The sequence below is a fragment of the Saccoglossus kowalevskii genome, chromosome 4, assembly GCF_978046115.1.
Source record: "Saccoglossus kowalevskii chromosome 4, keSacKowa6.1, whole genome shotgun sequence".
In the NCBI taxonomy this organism is placed as follows: Eukaryota; Metazoa; Hemichordata; class Enteropneusta; family Harrimaniidae; genus Saccoglossus; species Saccoglossus kowalevskii.
The window spans coordinates 1057464-1071572 of record NC_140644.1 but is presented as its reverse complement, the minus strand read 5'-3'; the positions used below and the strand labels follow the sequence as shown (position 1 = coordinate 1071572).

Below are 14109 nucleotides of genomic sequence, written 5' to 3'. Positions count from 1 at the left end.
ATATTAGTTAGAACCACTTATTTCCTGTCACGAAACACATTTATCTTTCCTCTAAAAATACTAAATAAATATGTCATGTAATTACATTCACGTGACCATGTATATTATATTGCATTTGGACAGAATTATAACCGTTTTATTTTAAAACCGATCAACATTTAGATCATCAATACAACTTTTTAAAAACTGTATAATGTGAATGTTATGATGGCATCGTTCTTCGATCTTCTTTCTTAGAAGTATATTATAATAACTTCAAACGCAAGGAATGACGACATCACTCTTCTAGTTTATTACTCGAAGGAATATTATAAGTACAGCGACCACAAAATGATGACATATTCATCAATGATGATAACGTGACGTCGTTCTTTTTTTCCCAACACAACAGGATGTTGTGATTTAGTTAATTATCTGAATAACTTGTATGCGTAGTTTCATATATGAAATGTCGTGATCGCGAGAAATAAATATATTGATGTTCAGAGTGAAGATTATATAGCTTACAATATCCAGTCATAATGATGGCCACTAGTATGTATGACAACAGAGGTGTATTTGTAAACGCCGCTGATATAGCATATAAGAACGGTAACACATTGCTTGCGTTACTTACCGTATAGAATGATGTGTTATTGTAAATGACTATATATATATATATATATATATATATATATATATATATATATATATATATATATATATATATATATATATATATATATATATATATATATATATATATATATATAATTCTCAAACTAATTAATATTAATAATATTTTAAATTAATTATTATTATGTTGACTTCGTTATCGCCTGTATCATGAGTTATTTTGTTTAGTTTGCGTTGCAGGCGTTTGGTCCGCCGTATAACTAGACTGAGTTTTTTTAATATATATGACAGCTTCATCGTCACACTCACAATAATTAGTGTGCGCAGAAATTGACGTGCCGTGTTAGCCATTACCATATAGTTTTTATTGCGACTATAACTGTATAACTACGCATATATACATCCTGTTGTGGTGGCGTGTGGGGACTCGCTATTACCTCCATTTAATTATTTCAGCACCACCGCCGGGTAATAGCGCGATCAGAAAAATTATTTTTATTAAGCGCAATTCTGGCTCCTATCAACATTTTAAAGCGATATTCATTCTGCAGGCCATTAGCACGGGTTACTTTGAATAATATTTTTAATATCTTCAAAATATAACCATTTTTATTTAACTCATTATGAATTTCCTGTGTGACTAGTATATGCTTCACGCTCTGACTGGCGTCTGAAATCGATGTGTACATTATGGGGGTGAATGCCCGACAAACACGACTATGTACAAACACTTTAATACACACTGCACGGTATCAACGATTTTCTATATATTGTTACCGAAATAATATGATCAGTGTAAATTCATGATTTGTTTACAATGTACAGTAGTTATACAGTTGACTACATGTATCGCCTGTATACCACAGCTATAGGTCATAGTAATATTGATTTTATTCACACAGTGTGACACGTTGAATTGCAACGTGTCGTGGTGCTTAACAAACCACTTTATAATAACACAAACATAATTGATCAAATGAATCGTGATGGAGCATGGATAAAACTGGTCTCTTAGCTATTGTCATTGGAATAGCCCCAAATCAATGAATTTGAATTAAAATGAGCAAAATGTACGCGTACAATATACATACATTAGTACAACCCACCTCATGTAAGTGACATATTCAATAAACAGTCAGTACCTCCACCCTAACTCTTTCACTCCAGACAAATGTAGTAATTTTTGCGATTGGTTTGTTTTCTGGTGAACATTTTCTATCGTCGTTTTCACGACGGCTGTTTTCGACTTGAATTGCTAACCTTTAAGAAACTAGAACAAAGTCGGGGTTTCATCACTGGCGAGTAACGCTTATCAAAATATCTTATCTTACTTGGCTGCGTGCTTATTGGAAAAATGTACCTTTGTCAAGTATTCATATCCTTTAAACACTTTCTGCATTTAAATTGGTTTCTGTACAATTAGCAAAGTAGCAGTACATATGTAGTCACACTGATCGCCCCGTCTTATTTACTCACTTCTAATCCAAACCGACTCAGTCAGTGTTCGAAAGTCAGATTCGCTTAACAGAACCGCATTTAGCAAGTTGAACATTTGTTTTATCGATTACACGGGAGCATAAATTACACACACAACATACACGCAAACTGTTATTATCCTTTGAAACATTCCGACATCGTCACTTACTAGAGTCTGTCTATGATAGTAAGCATAACGGAGAGCTTACCCCAACTGTATTAATGAGACTCGGGCGGTGTTAATTAGACTAATGGGAAGGTTTTATATACGGCTTTGCCCATGGCGCCTCTTTAATCATTTCACAACTATTGGATCTCGATTACTATGTAGCAACAGTAACAGTCACTCGTACATAGTTGCAATTATATCGCTGCGTGTTTACGATCCTAGTTTTTTTCTAATAAATCGAATGTGACTATGATCATTAATCAGTCGGTTTGCTGCATGCTAATATTAACAAAGTTACCGTTCTGTCTTTAAATTCAACTATTACAAGCATTGTGTACCATCGTCAATAATCCCTTGGGACAGTGACAGCGTGTGGCGACGAAAACAGTCCAAGGAATGTGAGATACCATTTCCAGCTTTTTCATTGAAACCCAACAGTGCTATCCCCTATAGCGGAGTGACAGACATTGCTTCCTATGAATATAATATTTGTTAAGTACATGCATATGGCGTATAAGGATATACTCACGAACCAATAAAATAAATTCGATTAGTATTTTAATAGCACGTACACATTCCTGATGTGAAATAAAAAAATATCTAATATTGTGATTATGTTTATACTGCTCTCTCGATCATAATATCGTCGTATATAATAAATTAAACAAGTTATTTCTTTCTCCAGCGTAGATATATATTTTTACATTGCCCACGAACTGAACGGAAGCCGAACGAAGTCATGTGTCGCGACCTCGCCATTTATTATGGAAAACCTAATCTTCTCCCCCTTTTTGATAAATGCTTACGGATAACAAACCAATAGATGCAACGTAACGTTGACGTGCCCGATGAATGAAAGGGAGCACCCAGATGTGAAGAACAAACTAACATACTAATACACGGAATGATAAACATAATCTGAAATAATTGGTACATGAGACAGTACATTATACCAAAGTCCCTCCATAGACAGAGGGGCTGTGATTATACACTGCGTGACGCCGTCATCTGAATAATCATTGGCAACTGGTCATTTAAGCTTCGGTGGACTAAAATATATTCAGGATATTATTATTCTGAGTCATATATCAAAGTGAAGGCCTGTTATAAAGATGGATTTATGTATTGAACTCACATAATTCGCTATATCATGACTAGTGCCGTTGTTGATTTGTAAACTGAATGAATGGATAAAGGGACGCCATGTCCATGTCCCTATTTGGCGAAACCAACTACTGTGGGAATCGTGTTCCCAGAATGAATTTATAGTAACGTATTGTGTTTTTGACAACCCACTCCGCCTTGGTAAATATACATACTAAAATGTTGCTCTGTGTAATCAACTAAAAACAAGAAATTCCTTGTTACATGCTCAAAATTCAGTTCAAATAAGATTATCCGGAAGGCGAGTCTGGTTTGCTTAACTCCCAAGGATCACCCATGCTGCGTGCAATCATTGAACCAATCGTCACCTCGAGATTTGACAATAACCGTAAGCGTCATGATAACGTCTAGCCACATAAATAAAACAAACTTCCGGTTTGTTGGCATGCTATCGGCAAGATCTTTTACATCCATCAATATGTAATTCATAATTATTAGTAAAATACATAAAATGGCAAGCATAATATCGGTGACTGTTTTATTCTTTAAAATCGATATTACAAGTAAAACAAAGCTTATCAAAATATGATGATTGGCGAACACATCAAAAACAATCGGCAGGAAGTTAATTTTATTTTTATTATTTTTGTGGGACTATGTCACTTTAACTGTTGTTCGCATTTTTTAGTTCAAGGTTTCTGACTCCACCCTCTCTGAACTATTGAGAAAAATATGTTCAGAATTGTAACACTTCTCACTGTTTGTATTTACTATTGACAGCAAACGTCATTTGTGATTCGGTTGTACGGCACTGTTACGCATGATTGGTTACCATAGAAACCACCACGATGAAAGCGATTGTTGCAAATATGAATTAATTAATCATGTCTTTTCTACTTGCTGTCTACACCACGCCGCGAAGGCGACAGACCCATAATTTTCCAGTGCCAGTGTCAACATATACAGCGAGAGTGTTGGTTGGTCCAAAACACTGAAAATGACATCGGCATAACAGGGAATGTAATCGTTTGTTTCATTTCTTTAGCAGGCAGTTAGAGCGAAGACGTTGCCATGGCACCGTATTATCCAGTGGACGAAAGCAGTGGCCGGATTCCGTTAGAAATTGTGCGGAAGGAGCAACCGCTGTCACCAGAAGAGAGGCTATACTTGCTGGCCGTGGAGAAGGGTGACTTGCCGACTGTGAGGCATTTCCTGGAAGAAGCTGAGATATACTTTACAATAAATATAAACTGTGTGGACTCTCTTGGTCGCAGTGCACTATTAATAGCAATACAGAACGAAAATATTGAAATAATAGAACTGCTGCTGTCCCACAATGTTCAAATCGGAGATGCATTGTTACACGCAATAGACGAGGAGGTCGTGGAAGCCGTAGATTTGATTTTAAAGCACAAGCCAACAGGGAAAAAGGACATCAGGGTATGTATCATATAATAGTTTGTCATGAACAGATTCATCTTATTGATAATTCGTTACATTAAGTGTTACATTGAATTATGAGAGGAGACCGCCACAATCATGAAGTTAACCACTGTCAACATAAAATGTTAACAGCGTTAAGATAAGAACAGGTGCGACGTGCTAAACAGTCTCAATTAGACGTGCTGAACAATTTCGAGGCAGGCCGCGTTGGCCAGTCCTAAAATACTAGTAAACGGTGCTAGGATATGCCGTGCGAAAAAGTATTAAGACAGGCCGTGCTAAACTATGTCATGATAGCCTAGGCCGTGCTAAACACTACCGGATTACGCTGTTCTAAATAGTGCCATGGTAGACCGTGATACACTATGTACTGACATAACATGCGATATAGTCTTAAGATAGGTCCAGGTTAAAAGTCTGCCTGCGACTTTGTTTTCGTGACTTTTGTCACATTGCGAGACGCAGTCATTTAAACTGCCGGATTACAGGACCTACCTGAGTTGCACGATTGACTTATTCATCGTCTTCATGATTTATTAAATTATACGACAGTGGTGTGATTAGATTTTGTGATATAACGGATGCCAAACACGTAAACATCTTAATAATAGGGGAAATAAATAGAGTTGCAGATATCCTATGTAAATTAGTTGAGAACATTACAATTATGGGTCAAATGTTGATATAGATTGTATACGGAGTGTTTTGTGTTTTGTAACATTTGTTCCTACCCACCACCAAATACGACATCTTGACACTAGTATCTCATCTCAATACATGCATTATGCATTCACAGTAATCAGTATGACTAGATAACGGAATACTCAATGATTAGTAAAAATGTTTAAACCCAAACGTCAAAGTGACATTTGCATCTCAATGTGTAATATATTGTAGACTCATGTTCAACATACAGAGACTTAAACGTGAACAAATTAGTATGTGAATAAAATAAGTAGTAGACCATACCACGAATATGTTATTTTTTAATGAGCTTATGGAAATAATCTATATGTAACATTGTGTCTTCATATAAATTTATAAACAACATACATAAATTTAACCATAATGCTTGGACAGTATACGGAGTATAAGAAAACGAATGCGATGAGGAGAATTCCATTCAAAGGTTTTGTTTTAACTTGTACAATAAGACTAAATGATTGGAAATTCTCTGGGGTTATTTCCATGCATATCAAAGCAAGTATGTAATATAATTTCAGAACAAGTAAACACATAAAATTGAAACAGGTTTCCTCTTATATTGTGAAAATACTTTAATGACTGTGCCTAACCTAACTGAATCGTTAGATGCAGGGTTTAGTGGATATGTCATCAGCGTGAGCAATCAAATGCAAGTAAATCTCATACATTACACTCACCACTCCTTGTCAATTACCCGCTGTTCAGCAACTGTAACGGAATAACATGATTGCTATTCCTAAAAGTGATAATAAACTATCACCAGGAAAACGAACCTTTTCTCCTAAATCAACACAATATTGACTTTAGACGCTTGTTTGCGCTCCTCTTAAAAGGTGACGTAGAATACAAATGCATAGTGTATGTAAGAATGACTGCAGGGAACACTTGACAAACGAGTATATTATCTATGCATATCCGAATGTATGCATTATCACCCACGTACTTCCCGCCCACCAACACATGTAAGACGATCATTGAAGCCCCACCTATGGGAAAATAATATTTCACCGTACATAAATATGTTCAGACTTAGACATGATAGTGATTACAAACATTGGCTGTATATTTAATCTAACAATATTAAAATGCATGTAACGCTTTCAATTACTTGCCAATTATTATCGATTTTGTTAAGATGTTTGGGTCATCTGTATTAAACCCAAGTAAATATATAATATAATACGACTCAGAAAGTACTGGAATATGCAACATGTGGAGCAGGATGTACTCATTATTTTCAGAACGCCTGACATCACTTCTTGACTGTATTGCTTGAGGTCCTAATATAATTCTTACACTGATTTAACTATTTATCGTGTTATACATTTACATTCTATAAAAACGGATTATTAATGTAGAAATCGAGTGGGTATGATGTTTATTCACGAACATATGCGGTGATGTGCTTTACCCGTCACTGATATATTCTGCTGTACACTGTGCTGCACTACACCACACTACACTGCACTGCACTACACTACACTACACACTACACTACACTACACTACACTACACTACACTACACTACACTACACTACACTACACTACACTACACTACACTACACTACACTACACACTACACTACACTACACTACACTACACTACACTACACTACACTACACTACACTACACTACACTACAACTACACTACACTACACTACACTACACTACACTACACTACACTACACTACACTACACTACACTACACTACACTACACTACACTACACTACACTGGACACTTCATCACATTCACTGATTGTTCATATACCGTAAACATTGAAAGATTTAATGACATGCGTGTAATACTTTTCCATCGTCTTAACAACACGTCATATAAATATATGATATATTTGGATGCAGTAACATACTTTGGCACGTATGGACAATTCACTTAATTTTAGTAGGCTTTCGAAACGAAAAAATATTATAATTGAGCATCTTTTGAACCGTGGTTGGCAACAACTGTGTTATAATGAGCCACTTTATGTAGGTGACGTTCATTAAATCTCTACATTCTCCAACTGAGAAACAATCCACAGGCAGTAACTACTCGAGCACCCCGTCGACACGCAGGTTATGAAACACAAATACTTCCTTAAACTAGTAATGCAACTATTCTTCAACAACAAAACACGAAAAAACACCGTGGTGAGAAATGTTTGAATCGAATTGAAATAGAGGTTCAGAAATACCATGCTGGAAATGACTGTTACTGCTTAGCACGCAACTTTTTCTTCTCTCTCCAAACGCAGTTTTTTTGTGTCGTTTTTTCTGTTTCTCTTTAATACATGAACAAACATCAAATATCATATTCAAACTATGTTAACAGTAAACCCACAAACCCACAATTAAAAACTTTAAAATCCCTTAATTATTTAATTCAATGTGCTTGGTAAGATGGCAATACTGTTAATTTTATAATTTTGAACTATCTCACAGAAAACGAAGATCATTACAAAATCTATACCAGTAGCCTAGTACAGTTTCGCCATCCACTAAAACAGTATGCACCGGAATATGACAAATTGAAAAGTTGATATTTTTAAGGGACTAACATGAATGTTTCTATGGTAACAAATATGGTATTACTATAACTTTACCACACATTGAATGATTACTATAAATTAAACGCTTATTTATAAATTATGTATATTATTCGTATTTGTATATTTTTTGCTTGTAACAATGGTCGAAAAACGTTGATCAAGTAGCGAATCTAGCATACATAATCAATCAGTGCCAGGAATCCAGGGAGAGAGGATCCGAGATTAAACATCCACCCCGTAAAAGATATAGTGGACTGTGTATACGCACCGAATTATAAATGTATATGTAGCTTCAAGCAGTGTGTATCAATATTTCATTCCCTTGTTGTATACAATATACAGAGAAAACACGAACATCATGATTACGCACTGTGCCATTGTTACCTCTGTATTATCGCCAATTCGCTCTTACCATATGTAATGCGACAACTTGAAGTATGCTTAGGAGAGGTTTAGACACTCAGTACAGGATATGACCACTCGAACTAACTTATTCGAGGATGTGTTTCTTTCGAGAATGAATAAATGCACACAAAATGGCGTGGAGTATACACCACAGAAAAGGGCTGCATAATTAATCAATATATTATCGGTGTTTTTACAAATGTCACGTATATTGAGAGAGATATTGTAATCTCAAGTTATCATCTATACACTCTTAGTGCGTATATGAACTCGAGGTGGAATATCAGACTAATCAATTTTACAATGTATGCGTTGTTTCTATGGCAACATGGGGATGACCGAGTATGCGACTGAATTATTGTTGTTAGTTGGCACGCCCGTATAAGTGTTCTTATGTCGTTATCACAAAACCAGCCAGGTATTTGTAAATAATAAATGAGATTTTAAAATAACAAAAAACAAACAACTGACAACAATCGACAAAACGGTCATAGAAACAAAATCGGTAGGAGGATTAAATGGACTCCAGGTGTTTTGAAAAAAAAAAGTGAACACATCCTGCTCCACTTGTGGCCCGCCATATGTCATTCTAAGTCACAATGAAATTGTTTCTCAATGAAACCGCAGATCTACATCAGACAAGTGATATTCAGATCTCATATAATCTGAGATAATCTATGGAACAGGGTCTTTGTATTCAACAAAAAACGAATTATATCTGCCACAAAGCTGTTTGATTGTCAATGCTAGTCGTTCTCTACAAAACTTTAGTGCAATAGTTTAGACGAAACGAACGATGTCTTTTTTTTAAAAAATGGGATCTTCTTCGAAACCAGAAGCGAACTTGAGAAATTTTGTTTTGCAAGGCAAAGACAATGTTGAACTATAGATGTTCATAAAATTGATGATGAATTGAAATAGTTTCAATTCAATCAATGAAAGAAACATACAGACAAAGTGTGAATTGTCAGTGAACCCATTACAGTTGAATCGAAGCATATATACAAGGCAGACGTTGATACGTCGATACAAATATCAACAAATAAGCTGCTCTCTGATTGGCCTGGCCGTTGTTAGTGTGTTGGGGTTGGATTGGATTGCAGAACCCGTATAAGACTGAATATCTAGACTGGCCGCGTGCAGTGTAATATACCTAATTCTGAAGGGTATATAGTTCAATGTCATTATTTAATAATGCCAATATGTTGTTCCCAAATAAGGTCATATGTGAGCATCAAGGTAAATCACCGCTTTGTATAGAAACCTTTACCGTTGCCGACCCATCATGTGATTAACTGATAGTCCATAAAGTAATCTCCAATTGGGTGCACTAAGGGTCTTGTGTTGCACTCAAACATACCATTAATTTAAATAATCACAACTCAATTTTGAACATGAGACATGGACGAAAAAAACTAATAAACAGAAATTCTGTATTCAGTGAACTTATAACCTTCAACAACAAATGCATATTGGTATGTTGTTGTTTTGATCACACACGCCAAATTTTGTACTTCCCACTGTAATTTGAATACGATGTAGGTATAGGTTACATTTTTATGTATGTTAATTATAGTTAATTACCATATTTAATTAATTGTCAGTTCGTTTAATTATCAATTTTTTGGGGTTCACTTGTCGTTAATAAGCTTTTCTTTATATAACATACAACAAAAAATATAGCCTGGATTTTAATGAGATTGGTACTTTCCCACAATCCCGCCAATTGTTATTCAAATGCACGTAAGGGAGATTATAAGTACGGTGATACTTTTGAAAATAACCGAATACTAATACAGAATAGCCTAAATAACCTTTCCTAGCTTCCTTCTTGTAGGAAATATGTGATTGCCTATCGAATGAATAGCGTCTAGTTTTGCAACTCAGTTTACGTAAAGAGCATTCATGATTTCCGATAGCGTACACATATTCATTAAATAATTGTCTTGCCTTATCGGGTATTTAATTAGACTAAAATGCACCTGGAGAAACACAACTGGTATGGTACATAGCACGTTAGTTTTGTATCAAAGCTGTTTCCGACTATAACACGTTTGTCTCATTTATCACGATCTGTGGAAACTATCACAGTGAATGTCAGTGTATAATGCTTTCATTTTACATTATTCATTTCAATTAATATTTCTTTTAATCTCATAGTGTGTGTTCTGTTGTATTTAATCAGCTTTGATTCATTTGGTAATTAAGCTATTTCGCGATTCAGCGGATTGTGATGAATAACAAGCAGTGTATATGTTTAGTGTACGTACTCGTGCCGCGCATTACATGTTGACAGTCTCCTTCCCATCCTTTGAATTTTACGCTATAATACCTCTGCCACAGGCAGCCTTCAATTTTGTGTTCAATCACCTCACTACGCACGGTCATTTTTCTGCAATTGGTTTTACTTGAAAAACCTACTACAAAAAGTGAAGACAAAATGTATGTGATAACAGAACTAAATCTAAATATCAAAGTTCTGTAGAAATAATTTTATTCTGGACTATGCTGCACTAGGTAATGTTACATAAGTACAATGCCGCAACACTAAGAGTAGTTGAGAACGAAACGTGAAATATTCTTTCCACTCAAAAAAAAAATTCTCAACATGTCAAGTTTTCTGGTGACTATTTAAATAATATAATTAGCCGCGTCTAACAGCCATAGAACACAAAGCCTCTAGTTGGTTCATAAAGTTAGTCGCGTATTGTATAATATAATATAATACAATGACTTGATAACTTTGAAAAGACAATGCTTATTTTCAACACACACCACACATATTTAATTTACGTAATCGGACATTTCATTCTGATTCACGGCGTGAAAACATGCAATTCGATGGGCAAGGTGCAGCTATATTGTATTATTTGTAATTTGTAACAGCAAATTTGAACATGTGTTCAGCCGTTCTCTGGCTTGCCTGAGATAATTTTATTTGAACTGCTCTTGACTGTCGTGCGTGATGGGTCATTGATGCACGTCAGTGATTTGATTCAACCCGACTAATTTTCACAATTTCATTTCACAATATTTTTCTTTATCATGATGTCATTAACATTTCGCAGGTAACTTGAAGCATTTGCCATTTTTTTTCAAACTTATTTAGAACAACACACATGATGCCAATTGATCTGATTCGTGTTTATGTGTGGAATATAATTTTTTGTACGGTATGAGAATTATCTTAATAGGTGGTACCATTTTGCCTAAACAACACCTGGTGTCTTTGAAGTAACGCCATTTGTAGTTATGCTGAATACTCCCCCACATTCAAATATAATCTATAATAGCGTCAAGATAGATTTGGCAGCGTCGCCTGAAAAAATAATAAAAAATAAATCTCGATTTTTCAGGCATCTATTCGTCCATCGCCACATTCAGCTGCCTGTCTTGTGTAACCGTTATTGTCGTTCGTTGCGTTACCTTGAGAGTCATCGCTTGTAAATCGGCTTTAAGACAATCCAATCAAGTATTTTAGGCCTTTATTTACATCTCACCTTTGTGTATAGTGGTAAGATGATATACGTTTAAAACATGATATGACGAGAAATGATTTCAATTTGAAGTAGAGCATTAAGCATTGGAGAAAAAGAACACCTTTTGGATAGTACTGTGTAGTTAAACTGATATGAGCCGTCGCAAACTTTCGTCACTTCCGTGAAATTGCGAGAGCAATGTTTAACGATATTCAAATCGTAGGATTGCGCTTACAAATGGCGTTGTGATAAAACAGTGACAAGTATGGTGGTATGGACAGGGCTGACCAAATAGTGCTGCTTTGTTTTTGTATTCTGTTAAACATGCATCTTATGACTTTGGGTGAGAATGAAGAGTTGCCTTTGCGGATTTGAATTACATTACAACAAACACCGACCAAGAAATGAAATAAAAAAAGAGTGTGAAAGGTGAATTACTCTTCATTTTACGCAGTATATCTAAATGCACTGAAATTGTAAACCTGTGATATTACACTGACGGTCCCTAGAGGCAAGGTAGAACATGCCATTCAATACTTTAACTCGAGAGCAATCAGACCAGGGTTTAATCACCATAAATCTAAGAATGTCAATTTCGCTAAAATATATAATTTACGACGGGAATATAAATCCGCATTCGTCATCAAGATTATTGGCTTTCATTCTATAATCCATATATTTTTAATGTTATATTCTCTAGACGTGAGTGAGGTTGTTGTAACATACTAATGTCAAAAGAATAAATACTGCCCTAGTTGGCTGTCTTTTATTTCATTGTTTTAAATCGTAAATTCACATACGTGGCTGGGGGACTTATAGCCCGTTCACAATGAAGAAACGCATCTGCATGTATTGTGGTTATTTAGATTGCGGTTTTATTGCGACCAGATTGACACGTTCACGTGTGTGGTTACAGTGTTTTATCAATACTGTATACGGCTGAAGAACGGGTTTAATATTTAAACTCACTATTATATGTTGTCATATATGTTTTGTGTATTAGTCCCGTTCTATGCAGTACGCATGTCGACTATAACTAGAGATACAATAATTTATACTGAATCAGTTGGCTAACAATGGATGGAAACGCCTGCTAATATGAACGGTGTCATAGAGTGGCACACCTAATTGGTTTGACGAGACCGTGTTTAGTTAAGGGCTTTCATATTAGGATATCACACTGCTACGTGCCGTGAATACTTTAGTTTTATATATCCTAATAATATTTTTCCAGGCGACCTTTCGTTAATGTTTTCATCCAATAAAATATTACAGCTATATCGGCTAATTCAAGTTAAATTCACCGTGGAAATGTAAAATGACATTATGCCGAGTATTTGCTTGTGCGCATGTGTCATGCATACCTAATGGTTTTGTTGAAAAGAATTACATTTGCCCGGGTCATGTTGTAACCACTACGTACATTAACACACATTAATTTTACTAATGTATCAAATTTAAATGATTGGCTTTATTGCGCAAACGCAAATAATTGTGTATAATACTCACGTCATTTAAACGATAAATAACGTTATCCCATATTATCGTATATCTTGAGTTCACTTATTTTAATGCCATTTTAGGTATACTTATTGATTGACTATATGGAGTTCGATTTGTTCAAATTAAGTAATGTCATACAATGTTCAATTGGATACATTTTATGTAATATGACAAGCTTTGAAACCAGTTTACAATGTACGGCAGAACGACAGGAAAGCCTGAAAGACGATAACACGGCGATCGGCAGTGTTTGAATAACATGCATGTGTTGATATACTGTGTAACAATGCTGAATCTATAGCGGAAATGTAAGTGTACGATTTGCTATTGCTTGGAAACTTAGATGTTTCATAAAATAAAAAAATATATATATAGCCATAGAGTAATCGCGATAGCTCAGTTAAAAAAGGTGAACATTTTTATAAGCTTAGTATATATATGACCTTTCACCAGACACACACGTTATTTTACCTGACTACATGTACTTTTGGGATTAGCGTTAGATGTCTTGTCAGATGTCAATGGGAAGTCATGTGAGTCTTAACGACGCAGGGCGGCACACGTAGTATCCCTAGAACAATCAGTGAAACACGTAAATGTTCTCTCTTGCTTACTTACCCGTAACAAACTTGGCCACGCATTTTTATATCTTCCAATGAAACA

At 35.3% G+C, this 14109-nt stretch overlaps 1 protein-coding gene across 2 annotated transcripts in view; it reads left to right on the top strand.

Annotated features, from left to right (window-relative positions):
• LOC100371165 (short transient receptor potential channel 4-like) overlaps positions 1 to 14109 on the top strand; it is a 90404-nt gene that overhangs the window by 65696 nt on the left and 10599 nt on the right. For both annotated transcript variants that reach the window (XM_085497616.1, XM_078011848.2), the window contains one exon: positions 4410 to 4804. In XM_085497616.1, coding sequence (XP_085353742.1) covers positions 4436 to 4804 — 369 coding nt within the window. In that variant the 5' untranslated portion in view covers positions 4410 to 4435. The remainder of the gene's footprint in view (positions 1 to 4409; positions 4805 to 14109) is intronic.